The following is a 27,754-nucleotide window of genomic DNA, read 5'->3' as shown; positions in this document are numbered from 1 at the left end:
GTGTATTGGGTCATTGTCCTGTTGAAAAACAAATGATAGTCCCACTAAGCCCAAACCAGATGGGATGGCGTATCAAGTCTGATAGAATTTCTTCTTCTTGGGTGCTGGTGGTTCAGGAACACCATAATTATCCCTTCTTTCAGCAGCTCTGTCTCTGTATTTCAGCTGCACAGAGAATCACAGAATAATATCAACATGATACAACTCAGAGGTGTCATTGAATATCTCGACTTTCTAAAAGTCTCCCTTTGAATGGTAGAAATAGCCTACCTCTATATATCTTTTCTCTCCAACTCCTCCAGCTCGGCATCCAATAGTTTGGATCGTCTGTGAATTTCCACGTTTTGCTAAAACGATCAACAGAATAAAAGGTTAATACTCCCCGGGAACTATGCAATTCACACATTTAAAAGGCATGACTAGTCTTGGCATGAAAGTGCAACAGAATGCGTGTTCTCACCTTGCTTATGCTAAAGGACAACTGCACACCATGAGCAGATGGTAGGGCTAAAAATAACCCAAAATATTTCCACCCAGACTCAGCGATTAAAGTGTCATCCTGCTTGCTGCTTGCCATCCTGCAGGTCTGAAGCTGTTGGTGCACCAGCAGCAGGGCGTCTTCGCTAGGGAACTGCCTGAGACAGAGCAGACAGGTCATCTTCCTCCAGTCTGTCAGCTTGTCTGACCGCTCATCACCTCCAATTCCCTGATCTGGGTCTGCTGCCTCCTCTGGGTCACTGCCCCCACTGTAAACTGCCACCAGGCTACTCTGCAATATACACACAAACATTTTACTTCTAAGTGAGAACCATGCTACACAAGCCACTGGAGAATCGAGGGCCGGGCTTTCCAATAGATACACAGTGACAAAACATCTCACCACAAGATGGCCTCCAAGGAGCTAAAAACACTCTTAACCCAAGCTGCAACTATCTTTGTTTGCATCCTAAAATGCTTCAGTGGCGTCCGCATGCTTCCCAGCCGAAACAGTTCAGAAGAGTTTGTGCATATATTATGATGACATTTTGTGACTTTAAAAAAAAATAGTTTTGGACTTCTGTGAGGGTTTTTTCGGCTGTTCAGGCACACTAATTTTTTTCTGGAGGCAAGCCGAAATTCGGAGCCGAATTCTATGCCCCTTCGTCAGTGATTGGTCAACAGTAGGGATTCTTCAATAAAGTCGTTGTTGTCATTCAATGAGAGACGACTTGTTTTCATGCACATTTTTTTCATCAAGAAATACTGCACCAAACATCTTAGTTAAATGTAAAATTGCGCGCCTAAGATCTCGGAAAAAACGTAAAAATTTATGACAGATTTCTTGAGTTATCTTAGATTAATTCTGACTATTTTGAGGAAGTGTATACCGGTTATGGCGTCTCAAAATGGACAAACAGTACTATTGTCGCTTTTTTCTCGTTTTTCAAGTGAAGGTCTTTTAAGGGAGTATGCAAGCCCACTTGTTCGGCTTGGCGCCAGCCGAACTGAAGCATGCTGACGCCTTAAGCCTCATCCTTACCTTGGCTGGGGTTTCTGGCTCTCCCTTCTTCACCAGCTCGTTCTTCACCAGCTGGGTCTCAAACCCTCCACCATGCTGGAGGAGCAAAACACACAACAGCTCATTGACATAACTGACACACTCATCATCGTATCAAACAGGTCATCATCCTTCACTGATCCAGTAACTGCTGCACCTTGACCTAAGAGCCATCTGTATTGACTCAGAGGGTTATAACCATGAGTACCATTTTCTCAAAGAGGGTGGAGAAGCCTGCATTGGCAGCGGCAGCCTCTCTCCTGTCCTCGTCCTTGTCCTACCCCAGGAAGCTGCTCTTGAAGCTCTTCTTCTGCTTGTTCAGGCTATTGGCCCAGCACTCAATGTCTTTAGCTATCTGAGATGGTAGAGAACACTTATTTTTACCATAGCTCACTATAGGCACTATTGCTTCAGTATGGGACTTCCCCCTGCCTGTAGGGGGTGTCTCTGTCTGTCTGTCTGTTACCTGCTGGGAAGACTTGCTCTTGGGCTTGTCCTTCCTCTCCTTGGATTATTTGCTTGATGAGGCTGCTGAAGAGGCCTGTTCTCAGCTGGAGTCTGCAGCTGTTGTGTGGTTTCTGCTGCTGCAGCGATGTAGGTCTGTGTCTCACTGTTCCAGTACAGGTACTGTTGGGTCTGGGAGTTGTAGTAGTACTACAGGGAGAAAGATATGCATGATATTATCTATTATTTATGATCCATTTTCTTATAGAGCAGAAGTCTATAGGGGTGAGATCGTAGTTACATACCTGGCTGTTAGGCCCAGATGACTAATTGTATTGGTAAGCGGCGGTATCAGAAACAACAACAAAAAATGTGTATTGAATCTCTGGGTATTCAATGTGTGGTAAATGACGTTCAAACTTAATAGGGAATGTAAATCCAATATGGATTCCCATCTTACCACATATGCTATCAGAGAAAGGGGCAACTCCAGTGGGGGCTGCCAAGGTGGCTGCTGTTTTAAGTGAAGAGGTGGCAGCCTGTGGTGTTACGTCAATCTGCCTAACTAGTTGGTGCATCTGTGGGTGGGAAAACACCACCACCACATGTTCAACTTGCTGCAGTCATCATTATTGTGACAACACACAGTATTTAATGTACATCATATAGACTGAGCAGCATGTTTATAACAAGCAGCATGAATGTTGATGTGAGCCATTAAGCCCTACCTGTATGGCAGGCTGGCTGAGGAGGTGATGCTGATAGACCTGTGCGGTCTGGGACATAACCACCCCTGCTGCTGTAGCGATCAGGGCCTTCACTCCTGGTGCAGCTACCATTAAGATACATACACCATGTTAAGTCCACCATATCGATCAGACAGTCTGAGTCACTAGTTGTAGTGTTAAGATGGACTGTGTAGTAGACATGGGTCTAATTGGATTCTTACCTCCTAATATTCCGTCTCCAGGAGCAGGAACCACAGACTGGTCTCATAGACTAGACGTAACATATTAAATGTAAATCCGGGACACTTAAATTAGTGTGGACGTATAACGCAAATGTCTAACAGTCCTAAGGTTGCATGTTTGACTCTCATCACTGACAACTTTAGCATTTTAACTAATTAGCAATGACTTACTATTTTTTAGCTACTTTGCAACTACTTAGCATGTTAGCTAACCCTTCCCCTAAAGCTAACCTTAACCCTTTTAGCTAACCCTAAACCTAACCATAACTCCTAGAGCTAGCTAACATTAGCATTAGCCACCTAGCCACCTAGATAACGTTAGCCACAAGAAATTGGAATATGTTTTGGAAATTAGTAACATATTGTACGTTTTGCAAATTCGTAACATTTCATACAAAATGGATGATGGATATCCACAATTAATACATAACCAAAGATTGATCCTACTCTATATATAAAGAACTGTACACAAACACACACAGAATAGTTAGACGATGGTACTTACTGTCGCCAGAGTTTTCTCCAGCTTGCTGAGGTTCTAAGCTTCAGTCATTGTGGCCAGTAGACTCTGACCCGTCTGTTTAAAACACAACAACGATGCAGTTCTGTCACGACTTCCTCCGAGGCTGCCTCCCGAGTGGCGCAGTGCTCTAAGGCACTGCATCGCAGTGCTAGCTGTGCCACTAGAGATCCTGGTTCGAATCCAGGCTCTGCTGTAGCCGGCCGCAACCGGGAGACCAATGGGGCGGCGCACAATTGGCCCAGCGTCGTCCAGGGTAGGGGAGGGAATGGCTGGCAGGGAGGTAGCTCAGTTGATAGAGCATGGCGTTTGCAACGCGAGGGTTGTGGGTTCGATTCCCACGGGGAGCCAGTATGAAAATAAAAAAGAATAATGTATGCACTAACTGTAAGTCGCTCTGGATAAGAGCGTCTGCTAAATGTAAATGTAAATGTTGTTCGGGCAGGCTTCGGCGTTCATCGTCACCGGCTTACTAGCCACTGCCGCTCCATATATCATCATTCCATTTGTCTTGTCTTGTCAATTACACACACCTGGTTCTTATCCCCTCATTGTTGTTTTGTGAGAGTAGTGTAGCTCGGTGGAGCTACTCGTACCTTGTATTGTCGGGGTAGATTTTTCCCCTGTGCCTATTTTCTGTTGTCGCTATCCAGCGCAATTGTGTACGACGGAATAAACTCTGTATTTGGTGATATACCCTCCTGCGCCTGACTCCTTCTATCACACTCATTACAAGTTCTATCAAGGCCCAACCCAGCAACTACGATATCACCAGGGATTGGCCACTGGATTTTCATATGAAGGGTCTGGAATATGATACTTGATACTGAACAATCACGTGTCTCTTTTGCTGGGTCATCCACATTGGGGATGCATGTCTAAACACAGGGCTACTTACCCTCTTTGACTGCTCCAGACCTGAAGCACTTCAGCCTATTCTGGAAATTGTGCAAGCCGCACTGCAAGCAACCGGTTACATTGTTTTCATTCAGTTGAATTCAACTTTAAAGACAAAAGAGTGTATCTGGGAAACCTTGATGGAAACTATGAATGAAACCATTTGGTGATACAAAACAGAGAAAGGATTTGGTCTGTGGAGTACAGCACATGGAGGTGAAGAGAGGATACTTATAGCATTGCAGAGCCAGTTTTCAAATGTGTGTCTACGGTTGCTGTAGTGCATAGCCATGCTCTTACCCTGGATCGTCAGCATATTCTGTAAGATCAAAGGCCGGCTTCCCGAGTGGCGCAGCGGTCTAAGGCACTGCATCACAGTGCTTGAGGCGTCACTACAGACCCTGGTTCGATCCCAGGCTGTGTCACAGCTGGCCGTGACCGGGAGACCAATGAGGCGGCGCACAATTGGCCCAGCATCGTCCATGTTAGGGGAGGGGTTGGCCGGCCTGGATTTTCTTGTCCCATCGCGCTCTAGCGACTCTTTGTGGTGGGCTGGGCGCCTGCAAGCTGACTTCGGTCGCCTGCTGGATGGTGTTTCCTCCGACACATTGGTGCGGCTGCTTCCAGGTTAAGCGAGCAGTGTGTCAAGAAGCAGTGCGGCTTGGCAGGGTCGTGTTTCGGAGGACGCATGGTTCTCGATCTTCGCCTCTCCCGAGTCCGTTCGAGAGTTGCAGCGATGGGACAAGACTGTAACTACCAATTGGATATATATATATATATATATTTTTTTTTCACCTTTATTTAACCAGGTAAGCCAGTTGAGAACAAGTTCTCATTTACAACTGCGACCTGGCCAAGATAAAGCAAAGCAGTGCGATAAAAACAACACAGAGTTACATATGGGGTAAAAAACATAAAGTCAAAAATACAACAGAAAATATATATACAGTGTGTGCAAATGTAGCAAGTTATGGAGGTAAGGCAATAAATAGGCTATAGTGCAAAATAATTACAATAGTATTAACACTGGAATGCTAGATGTGCAAGAGATTATGTGCAAATAGAGATACTGGGGTGCAAAAGAGCAAAATAAATAACAATATAGGGATGAGGTAGTTGGGTGGGCTAATTTCAGATGGGCTGTGTACAGGTGCAGTGATCGGTAAGGTGCTCTGACAACTGATGCTTAAAGTTAGTGAGGGAGATAAGAGTCTCCAGCTTTAACCGAAAAAGGGTTAAAAAAAACAGGTCCTCATACTATCACACCCCATGAGAGAGCACAGCCTGGAAGGGAAAGAGTGGCTAGGTTCACACTCGCTTAGGGACAACCCCTCAGAGAATACAGGGGTCCGTAGATCAGACAGGTGAGAGAGAGAGAGAGAGCGAAGGAGAGAGAGATGTCTAGAGGGAGAGAGAGAGAGAGAGCTGCAGGTGTGAGCAGTGTGTCAGACCGGAGTGGTGCCAGCTCATCCTTGGCCCATTCCCTCATCTTCGGTTTGAAAGGTGGAGGATGTGCGTGGGCCACAGAGACTGAACTGGAACAGTGTGCTATATGGAAGCCTGCCCTGGGGGCAGCCATAACAAAACATGGCTATGTGAGACACCCAGAGCCAAAGAACGCCTAAACTCTCAAAGTAAAAGTAAAATCCCTCTTTTCTCAAAATATGCGCTTATTTAGCTAAACAACAGCACACAGAGAACAAGCTACCTCCACTTTTGATTGCTTAAGTCCTGAAATCCACTTTTCATTCCAAAAGTTCAAATGTATAAGTTGACACTGTGTATAGTGAGATTTAGAGTGTCCGATACTAATCTTGCTCATTTTTACTGTACAGGATTTATTGTACAGAATGTAGAATAGTTTTTGCTGTCTAAACTGTCAAAACTTGAATTTCTGGCAGAATAAGCAATGTAGTTTAGGAAATTATAAAGGCAACTTAAAGAAAGAAACCCGATTCATATAACAAAAGCGCTGGTGCAGTCCTTTGTCTAAAGTGCACTCGGAAGATATTCAGACCCCTTGATTTTTTTCACATTTGTTACATTACAGCCTTATTCTAAAATGGATTAAATCGTTTTCCCCCCTCATCAATCTACACACAATACCCCATAATGACAAATAAAAAACTGGTTTTTAGACATTTTAGCAAATGTATAAAAAAATTAACAACTGAAATATTACATGTACATAAGTATTCAGACCCTTTACTCAGTACTTTGTTGAAGCACCTTTGGCAGCGATTACTTCCTCGAGTCTTCTTGAGTATGACGCTACCAGCTTGGCACACCTGTATTTGGGGAGTTTCTACCATTCTTCTCTGCAGATCCTCTCAAGCTCTGTCAGGTTGGATGGGGAGCATCGCTGCACAGCTATTTTCAGGTCTCTCCAGAGATGTTTGATCAGGTTCAAGTCCGGGCTCTGGCTGGGCCACTCAAGGACATTCAGAGACTTGTCCCGAAGCCACTCCTGCGTTATCTTGGCTGTGTGCTTAGGGTCGTTGTCCTGTTGGAAGGTGAACCTTCGCCCCAGTCTGAGGTCCTGAGCGCTCTGAAGTAGGTTTTCATCAAGGATCTCTCTGTACTTTGCTCCGTCCATCATTCTCTCGATCCTGACTAGTCTCCCAGTCCTCCCTGCCGCTGAAAAACATCCCCACAGCATGATGCTGCCACCATCATGCTTCACCGTAGGGATGGTGCCAGGTTTCCGCCAGACGTAACGTTTGGCATTCAGGCCAAAGAGTTAAATCTTGGTTTCATTAGACCAGAGAATCTTGTTTCTCATGGTCTGAGTCCTTTAAGTGCCTTTTGACAAACTCCAAGTGGGCTGTCATGTGCTTTTTTACTGAGGAGTGGCTTCCATCTGGCCACTCTACCATAAAGGCCTGATCGGTAGAGTGCAGAGATGGTTGTCCTTCTGGAAGTTTCTCCCATCTCCACAGAGAAACTCTGGAGCTCTGTCAGAGTGACCATCGGGTTCTTGGTCACCTCCCAGACCAAGGCCCTTCTCACCTGACTGCTCAGTTTGGCCGGGCGGCCAGCTCTAGGAAGAGTCTTGGTGGTTCCAAACTTCTTCCATTTAAGAATGATGGAGGCCACTGTGTTCTTGAGGACCTTCAATGCTGCAGAAATGTTTTGGTACCCTTCCCCAGATCTGTGCCTCGACACAATCCTGTCTCGGAGCTCTACGGACAATTCCTTCGACCTCATGGCTTGGTTTTTGCTCTGACATGCACTGTCAACTGTGGGACCTTATATAGACAGGTGTGTGCCTTTCCAAATCATGTCCAATCAATTGAATTTACCACAGGTGGACTCTAATCAAGTTGTAGAAACATCTCAAGGATTATCAATGGAAACAGGATGCACCTGAGCTCAATTTCGAGTCTCGTAGCAAAGGGTCTGAATACTTATGTAAATAAGGTTTCAGTTTTTTATTTTTAATACATTTGCAAAAATGTCTAAAAACCTGTTTTTGCTTTGTCATTATGGGGTATTGTGTGTAGATTGTTGAGGGGGGGAAAAAGTATTTAATCTATTTAAGAATAAGGCTGTAACATAACAAAATCTGGAAAAAGGGAAGGGGTCTGAATACTTTCAGCTCTCAGCAAATGGTCACTTATACAGCAAATGTATCAAAGGTCAGTCTCTCAAGACATCTGTTTGTTATTTTGGGCTTTGATCTCCAAGACAAAATGTAGACTTGGCGATTGTTAAAGCAACCTGATTGGTCTCTATCCATCAGGTAGCATCTTGCTACGTGAATAAACTCCACGAAGGCGAAACCTCTGCTTATTCCTAGAGACAGCATTCAAATATAGATGGGAGTCGTGTTAGTCAGAGTGCTTTGGCATTACATTCAAACTCTGTCACAGTCTGCTTCACAACCCAATACAAGTGAAACAGTGGGATATATAATTTGAAGAGGGTAGGGTGGAGGAAACGTTTGCCATAGCATGAAAGCCTTCAGATGACAGTACTTGGACCGCACTTGAATGATTGCCACTCAAAGATGATAAGATAAAATGTGAAATGTTTTAACAAACACAATCTCATCTAACATCCATAAATAAAAACAATCCACAAAACAAAAGACCCACTAGTTTAGGTGTGATGAAGGTTCCTTTGCCATGGCAAATATGATTGATATCGGAGGCAGGGTGTCATGTGTAGGGTGGTGGTGCGTGTGGAGCTGAATGAACCTGAGACTCCAGACAACAACTCTCACATGTCCTCTTCTTCATCAGCCGGATGTCCACAAGCTGGGGTCCCTGCAGCTGCTCAAGAGCAGCCCAGATCTGAAACACAGGAGGGGGACTTTCAGTGGGCCATAGTTCACCATATTCGAGAGAGGTCACAGTCCACAATGTATGTTTCTTATTATACACATCAATACAGCATATGGCAGCTCTTTGAAGAATGTATTATTAGTAGTTAAATCAACGTGTGGTTAGGAAAATAGACCACCTACAGTTGAAGTCGGAAGTTTACATACACTTAGGTTGGAGTCATTAAAACTAGTTTTTCAACCACGCCACAAATGTCTTGTTTTTTTTTGTTTTTTTGGGGGTTTTCGGGGGGATGGATCAGCTTAATATTGCAGATAGATTGTATCTTCTATCAATGTAATTGTCTGCATCACTTCCAATCCCCCATGTTTTTTTTTTTTTTTTATATATATATTCCCCTTTATTACTTTTCAACCCCACCATCCTTTCCCTACTTGGAGTAAATTAGTGAACAACAACGCCCAGGCCTCTACTTCCGGTCTATACTTACTATCTACACCTTATGGACAGAGTTAATTTTACAATAATTCTATATCTATATCTATATATATATATATATATATATTTATTTATTTTTTTGCTCCTGAACTTCTTCTACTCTCAACCTCTCTGATCATTTTCATGATGTCCATCCGGTTTGCTTCTAAATGCCATATCTTTCTAACTGTGCTCTTTCCCAAAAGCTCCCAACATACAACCTATATACTTATTATGGACACAGTATGCTTACATTATTAGCTATCTTTGTTATTATTTGTTGTTATTTGTTATTAGTCCCATCCTTCAACTCTATTCAATACCTCCCATCTATCTCTTAACACCATCCATTTAGGATTTCTATTTGCCATATATATTTCAACCATACTGTGATGTTTCACAAAAGTTCTGAACCTTTCTATTCTCATTGCTTCTACAGATTGTGAATTAAAAATAAACATTTTTGCTAAAAGTATTATTATATTATTGATTGATTGACTATGACTTTTCAGATCACCCAGTAATGCTATCTGCAAGGTTAGTTCCAGGTAAATATTGCAATCCTTTAGCCATTCCTGGACCTGTGTCCAAAAACAAGCTACAAATGGACAGAACCAAAACAAATGATCTAATGATTCTATCTCTTCACAGCAAAATCTGCAGAGCTGGGAAGATTGTATCCCCCATATAAATAACATTCTATTGGTAGCAAGAATTTTATATAATAATTTAAATTGAAAGATTCTAATTTTTGAATCCGGTGTCGCTTTTGCGTGTCAGTTCATAAACACTATGCCATGGGATCGATACGTCAAAGATCTCTTCCCAACTATTTTGCAATCTATATGGGACTGCTGTCAATCCTTTGGTCCTTAAGTGAAACTGATATACTTTTTTATTTATCACAGTTTTCCTTAACCAATTATGTTCTTTAATGCAAGGCCGACAGACAAGTTCCTTACTTTCTCCCCCCTTCAACTTTCCTCTTCCACTTTTGCGGTAAGGCTGCAATTATTTGGTTGTAATTTTGGGTAGAGCAGACATTTCCATATGTTTTTGTTAGCTGCATGTGCGACATAACTCCACCAGTCCTACCGATGATATCATTTACGAAGATTATACCTTTTTTAAACATTCTGTCAAAAAATAAAGGTTTTTTGTCAATTAGTATATTTGAATTTAACCACAATATTTGTTGCATTATTTGTTCTGTCGTTTCTGGAGGATTAAATTGAAATTGCAACCAACTTTCTATGGCTTGTTTTAGAAATAGTGACATTTGGGAGATTATTTCCTTTTCAAATAACTGAAAGTGAGAGGTTGTAATCTGAATAAAGGGAAAAAGGCCTTTCTTGAACAGTGGGTGAGACAATCTTACTAATTTGCTTGAGAACCAGTTCGGATTTAAGTATAACTTTTGGATGACTGAAGATTTTAGTGATAGGTCTAATGCTTTAATATTTAATAATTTCTGTCCTCCGAATTCATATTCATTATATAAATATGCTCTTTTAATTTTGTCTGGCTTGCCGTTCCAAATAAAATTGAATATTTTTTTCTCATATAATTTAAAAAACTGTTTGCTAGGCGTAGGCAAGACCATAAGCAAATAGGTAAACTGGGATAATACTAAAGAGTTAATCAGGGTGATTTTTCCACAAATTGACAGGTATTTTCCTTTCCATGGTAGTAAGATCTTATCTATTTTTGCTAACTTTCTATTAAAATTTATTGAAGTGAGATCATTTATTTCCTTTGGGATATGTATTCCGAGTATATCCACATCACCATCAGACCATTTTATTGGTAAACTACATGGTAATGTAAAAATTGTATTTTTAGTGATCCAATACGTAATATAGTACATTTGTCATAATTTGGTTTTAATCCAGAGAGGTTAGAAAATGTATCTAGATCCTCTATGAGGCTGTGGAGGGATTCTAGTTGTGGATCTAAAAGAAAACATGAATCATCTGCGTACAATGACACCTTTGTTTTTAAGCCCTGTATTTCTAATCCTCTGATATTATTATTGGATCTGATTTTAATAGCTAACATCTCGATGGCCACAATAAATAGATATGCCGATAGTGGACAACCTTGTTTCACTCCTCTTGACAGTTTGAAACTTTCTGAGAAATAGCCATTATTTACTATTTTACACCTAGGGTTACTATACATGATTTTGACCCATTTTATAAGAGATTCTCCAAAATTGAAATGCTCCAGGCATTTATATATAAATTCCAGTCGAACTTTATCAAATGCCTTTTCGAAGTCTGCTATGAATAGCAGGCCTGGTTTCCCATATTTTCCATAGTGTTCTATTGTTTCCAATACTTGCCTTATATTATCTCCAATGTATCTTCCATGTAAAAAACCTGTCTGATTAGAATGAATAATATCCGACAATACCTTTTTAATTCTATGCGCTATACATTTTGCTAGGATTTTTGCATCACAACACTGAAGTGTAAGGGGGCCTCCAATTTTGTAAATGGACTGGATCTTTATATTTTCCACTTGTATCCTGTTTCAGTAATAATGAGATCAGACCTTCTTCTTGAGTGTCAGATAATCTACCATTTACATAGGAGTGGTTAAAACATGCTAATAACGGTCCTCTTAGTATATCAAAAAAAGGTTTGGTATACCTCGATTGGTATGCCATCCAACCCTGGAGTTTTCCCGGACTTAAAGTCTTTAATTGCATCCAGAAGTTCCTCCTCTGTAATTTCACCTTCACATGAGTCTTTCTGTGTGGCTGTTAATTTGACATTATCAATAGGAAAAAAATCTCTACAATTAGCTTCAGTTAGAGGAGATGGAGGCGACTGAAAAGAAAACATATGCTTAAAATACTTTGTTTCTTCCTTCAAAATATCATTAGGTGAATTATGGGTGACTCCGTCAATTGTAACCAGTTTCATTAAGTTCTTTTTGGTAGCATTCCTATGTTGAAGATTAAAAAAGAATTTTGTGCATTTTTCCCCATATTCCATCCAGTTTGCTTTATTTTTATAATATATTACACTTGATCTTTCTTGAATAAGTTTTTCCATTTCTTTTTGTTTTTCCTCTAATTTATTCTGAGCCTCTATGTTACAGTTTTTATTGCCATCTATCTGTTCTGTTAGACTTTCTATTTCCTTTCTTAGTATAAACTCTTTTGACCTAAATTGCTTTTGTTTTCGAGATGAGTACTGAATTGCATGGCCTCTAAAGGCACATTTAAAGGTGTCCCATACAATAAGGGGATTCGCTGTACCTATGTTATGTTGGAAAAAGTCAGTTATAAATTCCTTTGTTCTAATTATAAATAAATTATCATCTAATAGGCTTTGATTAAATTTCCAATATCCTCGCCCACGTGGAAATTCAGTCAGAGTAATGTATATGCCTATTATATGATGGTCCGACCGCATTCTGTCCCCTATCAACACTTTTTTTACTTTTGGTGCCAACGAGAATGAGATAAGAAAGAAGTCAAGACGACTAGCTTGATTCAGTCTCCGCCATGTATATCTCACTAGATCAGCATATTTAAGCCTCCATATATCTACTAGTTCTAATGTATCTATGACATTCACAATTTCCTTAAGAGCATGTGGGTGATTGTTTGTGGTGTGATTTCCTTTTCGGTCCATTGAGCTATTTAAAACAGTATTATAATCCCCCACCATAATAATATTGTCTTGAGTTGCTTGCAGGCTTGATAATTTATTATATATATTGTCAAAGAATTGTGGATCATCATTATTTGGTCCGTAAAGGTTAATGAGCCATATCTGTTTATGGTCCAATACCATATTTAAAATAATCCATCTACCTTGCGTATCTATTTGGACAATTTGCACATTCGGATCGAAATTACTATTCATTAATATCATCACCCCTTTTGAATTTCTTTGCCCATGGGAGAAGTATATTATCACAAATGTCTTGTTAACAAACTATAGTTTTGGCAAGTCGGTTAGGACATCTACTTTGTGCATGACACAAGTAATTTTTCCAACAATTGTTTACAGACAGATTATTTCACTTATAATTCACTGCATCACAATTCCAGTGGGTCAGAAGTTTACATACACTAAATTGACTGTGCCTTCAAACAGCTTGGAAAATTCCAGAAAACGAGGTCATGGCTTTAGAAGCTTCTGATAGGCTAATTGACATCATTTGAGTCAATTGGAGGGGTACCTGTGGATGTATTTCAAGGCCTACCTTCAAACTCAGTGCTTCTTTGCTTGACAACATGGGAAAATCTAAATAAATCAGCCAAGACCTCAGAAAAAACATTGTAGACCTCCACAAGTCTGGTTCATGCTTGAAAGCAATTTCCAAACGCCTGAAGGTACCATATTCATCTGTACAAACAGTAGTACGCAAGTATAAACACCATGGGACCACGCAGCCGTCATACCGCTCAGGAAGGAGATGTGTTCTGTTGAACGTACTTTGGTGCAAAAAGTGCAAATCAATCCCAGAACAACAGCAAAGAACCTTGTGAAGATGCTGGAGGAAACAGTTACAAAAGTATCAATATCCTATATCGACATAACCTGAAAGGCCGCTCAGCAAGGAAGAAGCCACTGCTCCAAAACCACCATAAAAAAGCCAGACTACGGTTTGCAACTGCACATGGGGACAAAGATCGTACATTTTGGAGAAATGTCCTCACAAAATAGATGGCATCATGAGGAAGGAATATTATATGGATATATTGAAACAACATCTCAAGACATCAGTCAGGAAGTTAATTCTTGGTCGCTAATGGGTCTTCCAAATGGACAATGACCCCAAGCATACTTCCAAAGTTGTGACAAAATGGCTTAAGGACAACAAAGTCAAGGTATTGGAGTGGCCATCACAAAGCCCTAACCTCAATCCTATAGAACATTTGTGGGCAGAACTGATAAAGCATGTGCGAGCAAAGAAGGCCTACAAACCTGACTCCGTTACACCAGCTCTGTCGGCCAAAATTCACCCAACTTATTGTGGGAAGCTTGTGGAAGGCTACCCGAAACGTTTGACCGAAGTTAAACAATTTAAAGTAAATGCTATCAAATACTTATTGAATGTATGTAAACTTCTGACCCACTGGGAATATGATGAATAAAAAATAAAAGCTATTCCTGAAATAAATAATTCTCTCTACAATTATTCTGACATTCACATTCTTAAAATAAAGTGGTGATCCTAACTGACTTAAAACAGGGAATTTTTACTAGGATTAAATGTCAGGAATTGTCAGAAAGGTGTATGTAAATCTCAGACTTCAACTGTACATCTTCCTCTGTGACCTGGAGGGACAGGCCTCTGAGCATGATGGCCTTGCTCTCCTCCTCCCCTAGCTCCATCTTGTAATCTTGCTCTTGATAATCGCCATCAGACAGATAGCCATCTTCAGACCTGTCACTCTTTCGACCTCTCTGCAAGAAGACAGTTGTCAACTGAAGAGGGCATGCAAAACTACATAGGGGAACAACAACAACTCTTCATGGAAAACAGCCCGCTGCAGTACAGATTTCTTTAAATGAATGCATGCCCAAGGTCAATAAGATCTCCATGAATGTAACTAGATTCCTCACCTCAGGGCTGTCTCTATCTCTGCGCTCATCATATCAGTCAGAGTGTCTCTCGTCACTCCAGCTATGGTCATAATCCCACTCTGGGTCTCTGTCCAGTCTTTCATGCCACTCTGGGTCATCTCGCCACTGGTCTGACTCATACCTCCCACTAAGCTCACTGCGGCCAGGCCTTAGAACATAAACACACAGGGTAACATTATTCACACGACATATTCAGCTAATACATTCCTAGAAAATCGCATGTCAGAAGAAGAGTGCATTGCATCTAGACATTCAGGGGGTAGCTACCACACATCACCTTTTTCTTTTCCTACACATTTAGCTCCAGAGTAAGGTATAAAGGTTGGGGAAAATCTCACCTCTTATCAGCTCCCATGTTTCACTGCTGAACAGCTACAGCCAGGCTTACAAATAAACTGTAGGGACGCAACATTTATTTTGAAACACCTATTGTTGAATGGCCTACAAATAGTATAAAAACACAATTAGCTACTACTAGGGTGTTAGGTGACATGACAAACAATGGAAGCTATGCGAGAATCCTCCCAAAAATGCAGTAAACAAATCAGTTTTCACTAAATGTCAATAATTTGGTCGTCAAAATATATAATAAATCATTTGAAAACATTAATATGGCAGTTGTTATCCATAACTAAAAATCCAAATACTGTACATTATGATATTTATGCAATATGAGCCCAAATGTAAAGCAAGTGCCCTGCTAAGAAAGTTCAAATCTGTGGGAAAGGCCTTTTTGTGAAACCTGCAAAATCGTTGTGTTCATATATACTCTTTGCTATGGGTATTCCTCAACCTATCAGAGTAAGATGGATGTGAGATTGTATTGCCAAGCAGTATGGGAAACTCCTGGGGGTGTTTCACTATCATCAGACATATTTTGATAGGAAAAGAAAAAAGGTTTTAGTTTAGGTAGATCAAAACACAACCATGTTTTACATCTCTTATGTCTCGCATTTACGAAATGGATGGTTGTGTAGAAATATTTTATTGCTAAAGTGGTTAAATTGCTAGATATTGTGACACACCCCTAAACTAAAAAAATGCAGAATAATGCCTGGCTGGAGGGGGGATGGGCCGCATAAAATAATGTAACCCAATATTGCAAGCTTTGATAATATAATCTTGGAAATATAGATCTATAAACACAGAGATACAATAGGCCGGAAATATAAACTACAAATATTTATGATGAATGTAAATGTAACTTTTTGGAAGCTGATTAATAGACAGCTTTCCAAGTAAAATTTGCTCTTATTCAGAGCTGTATGGTCATGCCTGACAAAAATACATACAATTACGCATGTTTTTGGATGTTGTGGCTATTGTAATCTAATCGGCTATAAGGAAAACAAGTGGGCTCAGACACTGAAAACTGTCATTCTTTTCAGTCAAAGGTTCCTCTGTGGATTTTCTTTGTTCAGCCCTTACTCTTTCAATTGTGTTAGGGGGCCCCCCCTAGATTTGACTCCAAATCCAATATGGCGTCCAAACTCCAATATGGCTGCCACAATACCATTAAATGGTGGTTTAATCACCTGTATATATGTTTTAAATGAGAGACATCTTTCAGATTTGTGTACTGTTATTATGACCTGTAGTCAAGACTACTTGAGTACAATTCAACTATGTTGGTAATCCAATAAGCCTGCCATAATTACACTCAAACACCTTTGTATGGATATAGAAAAGGCAGCAGACTGCTTGGCATTGCAACACCAAGTATTCCAAGTCACAAGCCTCTTTGAGGATCAATGAGGCAACTCAGAGGTTCCAACGAAAGGAAAGAGAATCCAACCCTGGCTCTTAAGTCATTTAGAAGTGAGCTTTGATTCATGGCTAGTCACTGCATTCGTGATGGACAATTGGGACGTTCCGGTGCACTCTTATGCTGTTCAGGTTGAGTTTGAATATTGCAGATAGATTGTGGCTTCTATCAATGTAATTGTCTGCATCATTTCCAATCCCCCATACATTTACATTACATTTACATTTACATCATTTAGCAGACACTCTTATCCAGAGCAACTTACAAATTGGTGCATTCACCTTATGATAGCCAGTGGGACAACCACTTTACAATTTTATTTTTCTTCTTTTATTTTATTTTAGTCTTATTTTAGTTGTTAATTTTTATTTTATTTAAAAAAATATATATTTCTTATTTGTTTAATTTTCATTTGTTTTATATATGTATATATAATTTTTTTTCTTTTTTTTATGTGTTTAAAAATATATATTATTATTATTTATTTTATTATTTTTATTTATATTATTTTTTATACTATCCCAGGTATTCCTTAAAGAGGTAGGGTTTCAAGTGTCTCCGGAAGGTGGTCAGTGACTCCGCTGTCCTGGCATCGTGAGGGAGCTTGTTCCACCATTGGGGTGCCAGAGCAGTGAACAGTTTTGACTGGGCTAAGCGAGAACTGTGCTTACGCAGAGGTAGGGGGACCAGCAGGCCAGAGGTGGAAGAACGCAATGCCCTCGTTTGGGTGTAGGGACTGATCAGAGCCTGACGGTAAGGAGGTGCCGTTCCCCTCACAGCTCCGTAGGCAAGCACCATGGTCTTGTAGCAGATGCGAGCTTCAACTGGAAGCCATTGGAGTGTGTGGAGGAGCGGGGTGACGTGAGAGAACTTGGGAAGGTTGAACACCAGACGGGCTGCAGCGTTCTGGATGAGTTGTAGGGGTTTAATGGCACAGGCAGGGAGCCCAGCCAACAGCGAGTTGCAGTAATCCAGACGGGAGATGACAAGTGCCTGGATTAGGACCTGTGCCGCTTCCTGTGTAAGGTAGGGTCGTACTCTGCGAATGTTGTAGAGCATGAACCTACAGGATCGGGTCACCGTTTTGATGTTAGCGGAGAACGACAGGGTGTTGTCCAGGGTCACGCCAAGGTTCTTTGCACTCTGGGAGGAGGACACAACAGAGTTGTCAACCGTGATGGCGAGATCATGGAGCGGGCAGTCCTTCCCCGGGAGGAAGAGCAGCTCCGTCTTGCCGAGGTTCAGCTTGAGGTGGTGATCCGACATCCACACTGATATGTCTGCCAGACATGCAAAGATGCGATTCACCATTTGGTTATCAGAAGGGGGAAAGGAGAAGATTAATTGTGTGTCGTCTGCGTAGCAATGATAGGAGAGAACATGTGAGTATATGACAGAGCCAAGTGACTTTGTGTATAGAGAGAATAGGAGAGGGCCTAGAACTGAGCCCTGGGGGACACCAGTGGTGAGAGCATGTGGTGCGGAGACAGATTCTCGCCATGCCACCTGGTAGGAGCGACCTGTCAGGTAGGACGCAATCCAAGAGTGAGCCGCGCCCAACTCGGAGAGGGTGGAGAGGAGGATCTGATGGTTCACAGTATCAAAGGCAGCAGATAGGTCTAGAAGGATAAGAGCAGAGGAGAGAGAGTTAGCTTTAGCAGTGCGGAGAGCCTCCGTGACACAGAGAAGAGCAGTCTCAGTTGAATGACCAGTCTTGAACCCTGACTGGTTTGGATCAAGAAGGTCATTCTGAGAGAGATAGCAGGAGAGTTGGCTATAGACGGCACGCTCAAGAGTTTTGGAGAGAAAAGAAAGAAGGGATACTGGTCTGTAGTTGTTGACATCGGAGGGATCGAGTGTAGGTTTTTTGAGGAGGGGTGCAACTCTCGCTTTCTTGAAGATGGAAGGGACATAGCCAGCGGACAAGGATGAGTTGATGAGCGAGGTGAAGTAAGGGAAAAGGTCTCCGGAAATGGTCTGGAGAAGAGAGGAGGGGATAGGGTCAAGCGGGCAGGTTGTTGGGCGGCCGGCCGTCACAAGTCGCAAGATTTCATCTGGAGAGAGAGGGGAGAAAGAAGTCAAAGTATAGGGTAGGGAAGTGTGAGCAGGACCAGCGGTGTCTTCTTTTCAAAATGGTTGACGAAGTCATCCACAGAGAGGGAGGGGGGAGGGGGAGGAGGAGGAGGATTCAGCAGGGAGGAGAAGGTGGCAAAGAGCTTCCTAGGGTTAGAGGCAGAGGCTTAAAATTTAGAGTGGTAGAAAGTGGCTTTAGCAGCAGAAACGGAGGAAGAGAATGTAGAGAGGAGGGAGTGGAAAGATGACAGGTCCGCAGGGAGTCTAGTTTTCTTCCATTTCCGCTCGGCTGCCCGGAGCCCTGTTCTGTGAGCTCGCAATGAATCGTCAAGCCACGGAGCAGGAGGGGAGGACCGAGCCGGCTGGGAGGATAGGGGACATAGAGAGTCAAAATATTCAGAGAGGGAGGAGAGGAGGGTTGAGGAGGCAGAATCAGGAGATTGGAGGGAGAAGGATTTAGCAGAGGGAAGAGATGATAGATGATACAGTATATATTTTTTTAAATATATATATTTATTATTATTTTACCCTAACCCTATCACCCCTCCCTGTCACATCCACTCCCGCTCCCCCGCTCCGGTGCTAGACGTCACCGGTCTACTAACCACCGGTCCTGGCAACACATCTTTACGCACACCTGCGTCTCATCATCAGTCACACCTGGACTTCTTTACTCCCTTGATTACTTACCCTTTATATAGCACTCTTTTGTTATCAGTCATTGTTTATGTTTCTATGTCAGACGCAGCTCTTGTATCACGCCATGGTCGTTATTATTAAACTCATTAACTCAACCTGCTTCCTGACTCCCCTCCGTCTATGTTACACTCCCCTAAATGGAGTAAACTAATGGATAACAATACTTAGGCTTATACATACTATATACATTTTACATTAGTTATATTTTGTTTGTTTTTAGTCCCAGCCTTCAGCTACCCTCAACCCCTCCCATCTATCTCTGAAGACCATCCAGTTTTGATTTCTAGCTACCATATATTTTTCCGCTGTGATGTTTCATAAAGGTTCTGAAACTTTCTATTCTCATAGTTTCTACAGATTGTAAATTAAAGATAAAAATGTCTGCTAAGAGTATTATTGATCAATTGACTATGACATTTCAAATCACCCAGCAGTGCTATTTAGCTCCAAGTAAATGTTGCATATTTTTTCAGCCATTTTTGAACCTGCAACCAAAAACAAGCTACATATGGACAGTACCAAAACAAGTGATCTAATGATTCTGTCTCTTTGCAGTAAAATCTGCAGTGCTGCGATGTTTGTATCCCCCATATATTTAACATTCTATTGGTTGTTTGTATAATTTAAATTGAAAAACTCTAAGTTTTGAATCTGGCGTAGTTTTCGTACAAGTTCATAAGCCATGTGCCATGGAATCGGTACATCGAAGATCTCCTCCCAACTATTTTGCAACCTGTAAATTTGTTGGTCCTTAAATGAAACTGGTATACTTGTTTATTTAGCAAATTTTTCTTCAGCCAATTTTGTCTTTAATCCAGGGCCGACAGACAAGTTCCTTACAGTGGGGAGAACAAGTATTTGATACTTAGTTTTCCTACTTACAAAGCATGTAGAGGTCTGTCATTTTTATCATAGGTACACTTCAACTGTGAGAGACGGAATCTAAAACAAAAATCCAGAAAATCACATTGTATGATTTTTAAGTAAATAATTTGCATTTTATTGCATGACATAAGTATTTGATACATCAGAAAAGCAGAACTTAATATTTGGTACAGAAACCTTTGTTTGCAATTACAGAGATCATACGTTTCCTGTAGGTCTTGACCAGGTTTGCACGCACTGCAGCAGGGATTTTGGCCCACTCCTCCATACAGACCTTCTCCAGACCCTTCAGGTTTCGGGGCTGTCGCTGGGCAATACGGACTTTCAGCTCCCTCCAAAGATTTTCTATTGGGTTCAGGTCTGGAGACTGGCTAGGCCACTCCAGGACCTTGAGATGCTTCTTACGGAGCCACTCCTTAGTTGCCCTGGCTGTGTGTTTCGGGTCGTTGTCATGCTGGAAGACCCAGCCACGACCCATCTTCAATGCTCTTACTGAGGGAAGGAGGTTGTTGGTCAAGATCTCGTGATACATGGCCCCATCCATCCTCCTCTCAATACGGTGCAGTCGTCCTGTCCCCTTTGCAGAAAAGCATCCCCAAAGAATGATGTTTCCACCTCCATGCTTCACGGTTGGGATGGTGTTCTTGGGGTTGTACTCATTCTTCTTCTTCCTCCAAACACGGCGAGTGGAGTTTAGACCAAAAAGCTCTATTTTTGTCTCATCAGACCACATGACCTTCTCCCATTCCTCCTCTGGATCATCCAGATGGTCAAACTTCAGACGGGCCTGGACATGCGCTGGCATGAGCAGGGGGACCTTGCGTGCGCTGCAGGATTTTAATCCATGACGGCGTAGTGTGTTACTAATGGTTTTCTTTGAGACTGTGGTCCCAGCTCTCTTCAGGTCATTGACCAGGTCCTGCCGTGTAGTTCTGGGCTGATCCCTCACCTTCCTCATGATCATTGATGCCCCACGAGGTGAGATCTTGCATGGAGCCCCAGACCGAGGCTGATTGACCGTCATCTTGAACTTCTTCCATTTTCTAATAATTGCGCCAACAGTTGTTGCCTTCTCACCAAGCTGCTTGCCTATTGTCCTGTAGCCCATCTCAGCCTTGTGCAGGTCTACAATTTTATCCCTGATGTCTTTACACAGCTCTCTGGTCTTGGTCATTGTGGAGAGGTTGGAGTCTGTTTGATTGAGTGTGTGGACAGGTGTCTTTTATACAGGTAACGAGTTCAAACAGGTGCAGTTAATACAGGTAATGAGTGCAGAACAGGAGGGCTTCTTAAAGAAAAACTAACAGGTCTGTGAGAGCCGGAATTCTTACTGGTTGGTAGGTGATCAAATACTTATGTCATGCAATAAAATGCAAATTAATTACTTAAAAATCATACAATGTGATTTTCTGGATTTTTGTTTAAGATTCCATCTCTCACAGTTGAAGTGTACCTATGATAAAAATTACAGACCTCTACATGCTTTGTAAGTAGGAAAACCTGAAAAATCGGCAGTGTATCAAATACTTGTTCTCCCCACTATACCTTCTCCCCTTTCCACTTGACCCTCCATTTTTGCAGTAATGTTGCAATCAGTTGGTTGTAATTTTGGATAGAGCAGACATTTCAATATATTTTTTTTTAAAAACAAGTCGTTAGGTGTAGGCAGGGCCATAAGTAAATAGGTAAACTGGGATATGACTAATTTTCCACAAACAGACATGTGTTGTCCTTTCCATGGTAGCAAAATCTTATCTAATTTGGCTAACTTTCTATTAAAATGTGTTGCAGTGATATCATTTATTTATTTCGGGATATGAATGTCCACTTCAACGTCTGACCATTTTATTGGTAAACTACACGGTAATGTAAAAGTTGTATTTTTTTTGCGATCCAATAGGTAATATGGTGCATTTATCATAATTCGGTTTTAATCCAGAGAGGTTAGAAACATTATCTAGATCCTCTATGAGGCTGTGCAGGGATCCAAATTGCGGATTTAAAAGAAAACATGAATAGTCAGCGTACAATGGTGTTTAGGAAGGATGCAACCACACATGATGACAAGCGCATGAGGCAGATGTTCACTAAAACGAACAAACACAACCTGACACTCATTGACAAGAAATGCCATCAATTCATAGGAATTGCAGTTCTCCAATGTCAATGACAATCCTGAATCTCCCAGAACTGTCCTCGATAGGCCCACTCCACCATCAGCCCTCCCCTCTGGCAGTTACAACAGACAGAAACACCATGGAACTGGACTGCCACATGTCAGGAGGCCATTCAACAACCAATATGCCATCTGGAAAGTGCTGGTGTGCATTGACCTCATATGTACAGTACCTATTTTGATACCACCCATGGCTGGTCAGGCCATGTGATACCTGAACTGGTCTCACATGACTGTAAGTCGCTTTGGATAAAAGCGTCTGCTAAATGGCATATTATATTATTATTATGTAAAGAATGAGGTCTCATGTTGGGGTGACACATGCATTGGTCTGGTAAACTGTGCAGTAATCCCAAAATCCCTTTAAGGACATATAATAATAATAATAATAAAATGCCATTTAGCAGACGCTTTTATCCAAAGCGACTTACAGTCATGCGTGCATACATTTTTGTGTATGGGTATACCATCTATAGCAAACAAGAGACCCCTTAGAATGGTCAAACTTAAACAAAGATGCTGTATGTCATTGTGTATGGTGGCTGGGGATCAGTGGTGGAAAAAGTACCCAATTGTCATACTTGAGTAAAAGTAAAAGATACCTTGATAGAAAATGACTCAAGTAAAAGTGAAAGTCACCCAGTAAAATACTACGTGAGTAAAAGACTACAAGTATTTGGTTTTAAATATACTTAAGCATCAATGGTAAATGTAATTGCTAAAATATACTTAAGTATCAAAATTAAAAGTTAAAAGTATAAAACATTTCAAATTCCTTATATTAAGCAAACCTGACGGCACCATTTTCGTGTTATTTTAATTTACGGATAGCCAGGGGCACACTCCAACACTCTAACATAATTTACAAACGAAGCATTTGTGTTTAGTGTATCCAGAGGATCAGAGGCAATAGAGATAACCAGGGATGTTCTCTTGATAATTGTGTGATTTGGACCATTTTCATGTCTTGCTAAGCATTCAAAATGTAATGAGTACTTTTGGGTGTCAGGGGAAATGTATGGAGTAAAAAGTACATTATTTTCTTTAGAAATGTAGTGAAGTAAAAGTAAAAGTTGTCAAAAATATAAATAGTAAAGTAAAGTACAGGTACCCCCAAAAACTACTTAAATACAGTGGGGGGGAAAAGTATTTAGTCAGCCACCAATTGTGCAAGTGTGCTTAAAAAGATGAGAGAGACCTGTAATTTTCATCATAGGTACACGTCAACTATGACAGACAAAATGAGAAATAAAAATCCAGAAAATCACATTGTAGGATTTTTAATGAATTTATTTGCAAATTATGGTGGAAAATAAGTATTTGGTCAATAACAAAAGTTTCTCAATACTTTGTTATATACCGTCTGTTGGCAATGACACAGGTCAAACGTTTTCTGTAAGTCTTCACAAGGTTTTCACACACTGTTGCTGGTATTTTGGCCCATTCCTCCATGCAGATCTCCTCTAGAGCAGTGATGTTTTGGGGCTGTCGCTGGGCAACACAGACTTTCAACTCCCTCCAAAGATTTTCTATGGGGTTGAGATCTGGAGACTGGCTAGGCCACTCCAGGACCTTGAAATGCTTCTTACGAAGCCACTCCTTCGTTGCCCGGGCAGTGTGTTTGGGATCATTGTCATGCTGAAAGACCCAGCCACATTTCATCTTCAATGCCCTTGCTGATGGAAGGAGGTTTTCACTCAAAATCTCACGATACATGGCCCCATTCATTCTTTCCTTTACACAGATCAGTCGTCCTGGTCCCTTTGCAGAAAAACAGCCCCAAAGCATGATGTTTCCACCCCCATGCTTCACAGTAGGTATGGTGTTCTTTGGATGCAACTCAGCATTCTTTGTCCTCCAAACACGACGAGTTGAGTTTTTACCAAAAAGTTCTATTTTGGTTTCATCTGACCATATGACATTCTCCCAATCCTCTTCTAGATCATCCAAATGCACTCTAGCAAACTTCAGACGGGCCTGGACATGTACTGGCTTAAGCAGGGGGACACGTCTGGCAATGCAGGATTTGAGTCCCTGGCGGCGTAGTGTGTTACTGATGGTAGGCTTTGTTACTTTGGTCCCAGCTCTCTGCAGGTCATTCACTAGGTCCCCCCGTGTGGTTCTGGGATTTTTGCTCACCGTTCTTGTGATCATTTTGACCCCACGGGGTGAGATCGAGGGAGAGCCCCAGATCGACGGAGATTATCAGTGGTCTTCTATGTCTTCCATTTCCTAATAATTGCTCCCACAGTTGATTTCTTCAAACCAAGCTGCTTACCTATTGCAGATTCAGTCTTCCCAGCCTGGTGCAGGTCTACAATTTTGTTTCTGGTGTCCTTTGACAGCTCTTTGGTCTTGGCCATAGTGGAGTTTGGAGTGTGACTGTTTGAGGTTGTGGACAGGTGTCTTTTATACTGATAACAAGTTCAAACAGGTGCCATTAATACAGGTAACGAGTGGAGGACAGAGGAGCCTCTTAAAGAAGAAGTTACAGGTCTGTGAGAGCCAGAAATCTTGCTTGTTTGTAGGTGACCAAATACTTATTTTCCACCATAATCTGCAAATAAATTCATTAAAAATCCTACAATGTGATTTTCTGGAAAAAATAATCTCAATTTGTCTGTCATAGTTGACGTGTACCTATGATGAAAATTACAGGACTCTCTCATCTTTTTAAGTGGGACAACTTGCACAATTGGTGGCTGACTAAATAATTTGTTTCCCCACTGTAGTACTTTAAAGTATTTTACTTAAGTACTTTACACCACTGCTGGGGATTGACTGTGAGATAATGGATTAGTGCACCACGCTTGACCAGCTCCACCTACTCTGCAACCCCTTTACTGTCCATCAAAGCCCAGGGATCATCTTCAAATGTGTGTGGAGCTGTGCTACCTCCCTCATAACGCATCTTAGACGATTCCGCCGGCGAGGGAGGTGGACACGAAGTCGACCTGGCAGCACCCTAAGAGGGCGCATAAGAGGCGACGTCAATAACGGGACGAGGGGGAGAGAATGGGAGCTGGCTCGGCGCGTCATACGACTGAGCCCACTATTCCCCCCCCACCCTTCTGTTCAGGGTATGGAGGAGACTGTTTGTGTTGATGTGTTTAATAAAGAGTTGGCTCCCATTGACATTGTCACAAGAGAGCCCTTTTTCCATAACACGTCTGAGAACGTTCAGAGTACTTCACGCCCTATGGCTCTCCCCCACCACTCTGAGTGTAGCTCAGCCCACCTAAGGTGCGTAGCTGAGCACACACAGGAGGTGAGGAGGAGAAAGGTAGCAAGGCGCAGCCTTAGCTTACCTCATAAAGATCTCACACCACAGACTCTTAGGAGTGCTGTAGTGAAGGTCTCACATAGCAGGCTGCAGTCTCAGCCAGGCAATGGCATGATGACGCAACCGCTATTCGGGGATGACGCCCTGTCTCAGGCTAACGCCTCAGTCAGCGCAGTTCAGACCCGTGCTGCGTTCATGGAGGGCCGGAATACTAGAGTTACGGATGTAACCAACGTATCGGCGCCCCCGTTTCTCACAGAACGCGCTGATGTTCACCACTCTGAGTGTAGCTCAGCCCACCAGGGGTACGCAGCTGAGCACACACAGGAGGCGAGTGTAAAAAAAGGTATCAAGGCGCCGCCTTGTGTTACCTAATAGAGACCTCACGTCACAGACTCCTAGGAGTGCTGTAGTGAGTGTCTCACACAGCAGGCTGCAGTCTCAGCCAGAGAATGGCATGATGACGTGGTGCTTCGAGCCATTGACCTATATCTGGGGATGGCGCCCTGTCTCAGGCTAACACCTTAGTCAGTGCAGTTCAGACCCGTGCTGCGTTCACGGAGGGCCGGAATACTAGAGTTACGGGTGTAACCAACGTATCGGCGCCCCCGTTTCTCACAGAACACACTGATACTCACCACTCTGAGTGTAGCTCAGCCCAGGAGTGCGTTGCTGAACACACACATGAGGCGAGTGTTAAAAAGGTATCAAGGCGCCGCCTTGTGTTACCTAATAGAGACCTCACGTCACAGACTCTTAGGAGTACTGTAGTGAGTGTCTCACATAGCAGGCTGCAGTCTCAGCCAGAGAATGGCATGATGACGCGACCGCTATTCGGGGAGGGCGCTCTGTCTCAGGCTAACGCCTCAGTCAGTGCAGTTCAGACCCGTGCTGCGTTCACGGAGGGCCGGAATACTAGAGTTACGGGTGTAACTAACGTATTGGTGCCTCCAATTCTCTCAGAACGCGCTGATGTTTCCTCTCCCTTTCGGGGGAGGCCCGCCTTGGGCTGTTCCACCACCTCAGTGCTGGGGAACAGCGGCGGCAAGGGCCATCGAGGAATACAGGTCAGTTCCTACTGAACGTACCACAGCTTCGCGCTCGCCCGCTTTCTCTGCATTGCTGGGAGTGGCGGCGAAGCTGTACCCTCTCACGCTGGCTAGACCAGACGCTGCAGAAGGGTTATGCCCTCCAATTCCATCGGACCCCTCCCCCTTTCAGGGTGATGAAAATGCCCGAAAAAGTGGCAGCTCTGGTGTCAGAGATCACGGCACTTTTGGTGAAGGAGGCGTTCAGAGTAGTTCCCCAGGAGCAAAGGAATAAAGGGCTATATTCGCCCTACTTCCTGGTGCCCAAAAAGACGGGGGGAATGAGGCCGATATTGGACTTACGCATTCTCAACGAGAGCGTAACCAAACGGCCATTCCGAATGCTCACGACAAAGCGTCTGCTGGAATGTGTCCAGAAAGGAGACTTTTGTACAAGCATAGACCTGAAGGACGCGTACTTTCATGTGCCGGTGCAGCCGCGTCACAGAAAGCTTCTGCGATTCACCTTTCAAGGGGTGGCGTACGAATACATGAGGATGCCATTCGGGTTTTCCAAGTGTGTGGAGGCAGCACTGGAACCGTTGCGTCGTCAGGGAATAAGGCTACTAGCCTACCTAGACGACCGACTGGTTCTCACCCCGTCAGCAGAGCTGGCGTTCACTCACACGACACAGACAGTGATTCATCTCACGCGTCTGGGGTTCGCTGTGAATTGGAAAAAGAGCGCGCCCTGGCCCAGTCATCAGGTGGTCTACCTGGGGATACAGCTAGACACTGTGATGATGAGGGCTCGAATTTCGGACCCTCGAAGGGTAGCCCTGTTGCTAGCCCTGAGAAGGTTTAGTCCGAATCACACGGTAACGGCGCTGTCTGTCATGTCACTCTTGGGTCTCATGTCGTCAGCCCACGTCGTGGTCCCGCTGGGACTTCTGCACATGCGCAGGATGCAGCGATGGTTCGCCCAACTAAGACTAGACCCAGTGCGTCAACGTCATCGGTTGGTGGTGGTTCCTCTCTCGCTCAGTGCAGATCTGAACTATTGGAGAGTTCTCACTTACGGAGTCCCGATAGGCAAAGTGTC

At 42.7% G+C, this 27,754-nt stretch overlaps 1 protein-coding gene across 1 annotated transcript; it reads right to left on the bottom strand.

The window, feature by feature from the left end:
* LOC121578765 (RNA-binding protein 5-A-like) lies at positions 1–27,610 on the bottom strand. Its single transcript, XM_045224007.1, has 11 exons — positions 27,530–27,610; positions 25,237–25,306; positions 14,723–14,891; positions 14,420–14,603; positions 8,594–8,663; positions 2,710–2,813; positions 2,057–2,191; positions 1,520–1,594; positions 575–769; positions 280–347; positions 1–172 (listed from the first exon to the last, which is right to left on the bottom strand). Exons 1-11 carry the CDS (start codon positions 27,608–27,610, stop codon positions 73–75), a joined length of 1,251 nt encoding a protein of 416 aa, XP_045079942.1. The 3' UTR covers positions 1–72.
* Positions 27,611–27,754: the final 144 nt, after the last annotated feature.

The sequence above is a fragment of the Coregonus clupeaformis genome, chromosome 12 (assembly GCF_020615455.1).
Source record: "Coregonus clupeaformis isolate EN_2021a chromosome 12, ASM2061545v1, whole genome shotgun sequence".
Lineage (NCBI taxonomy): Eukaryota > Metazoa > Chordata > Actinopteri > Salmoniformes > Salmonidae > Coregonus > Coregonus clupeaformis.
The sequence above is the reverse complement of the archived record's forward strand: the minus strand, read 5'-3'. Positions and strand labels throughout refer to the sequence as shown.

Bases quoted from the DNA above. Each gene is read 5' to 3' on its own strand.
- LOC121578765 (XM_045224007.1), bottom strand. From the start codon at position 27,610: ATGTGCAGAAGTCCCAGCGGGACCACGACGTGGGCTGACGACATGAGA. The intron at 8,664-14,419 runs GTACAGTTGAAG...CCTGTGTTTCAG, and splicing joins TCCAGGTCACAGAGGAAGAT to ATCTGGGCTGCTCTTGAGCA. The intron at 348-574 runs GCAAGCAGCAAG...TGATCGTTTTAG, and splicing joins AGCTTCAGACCTGCAGGATG to CAAAACGTGGAAATTCACAG.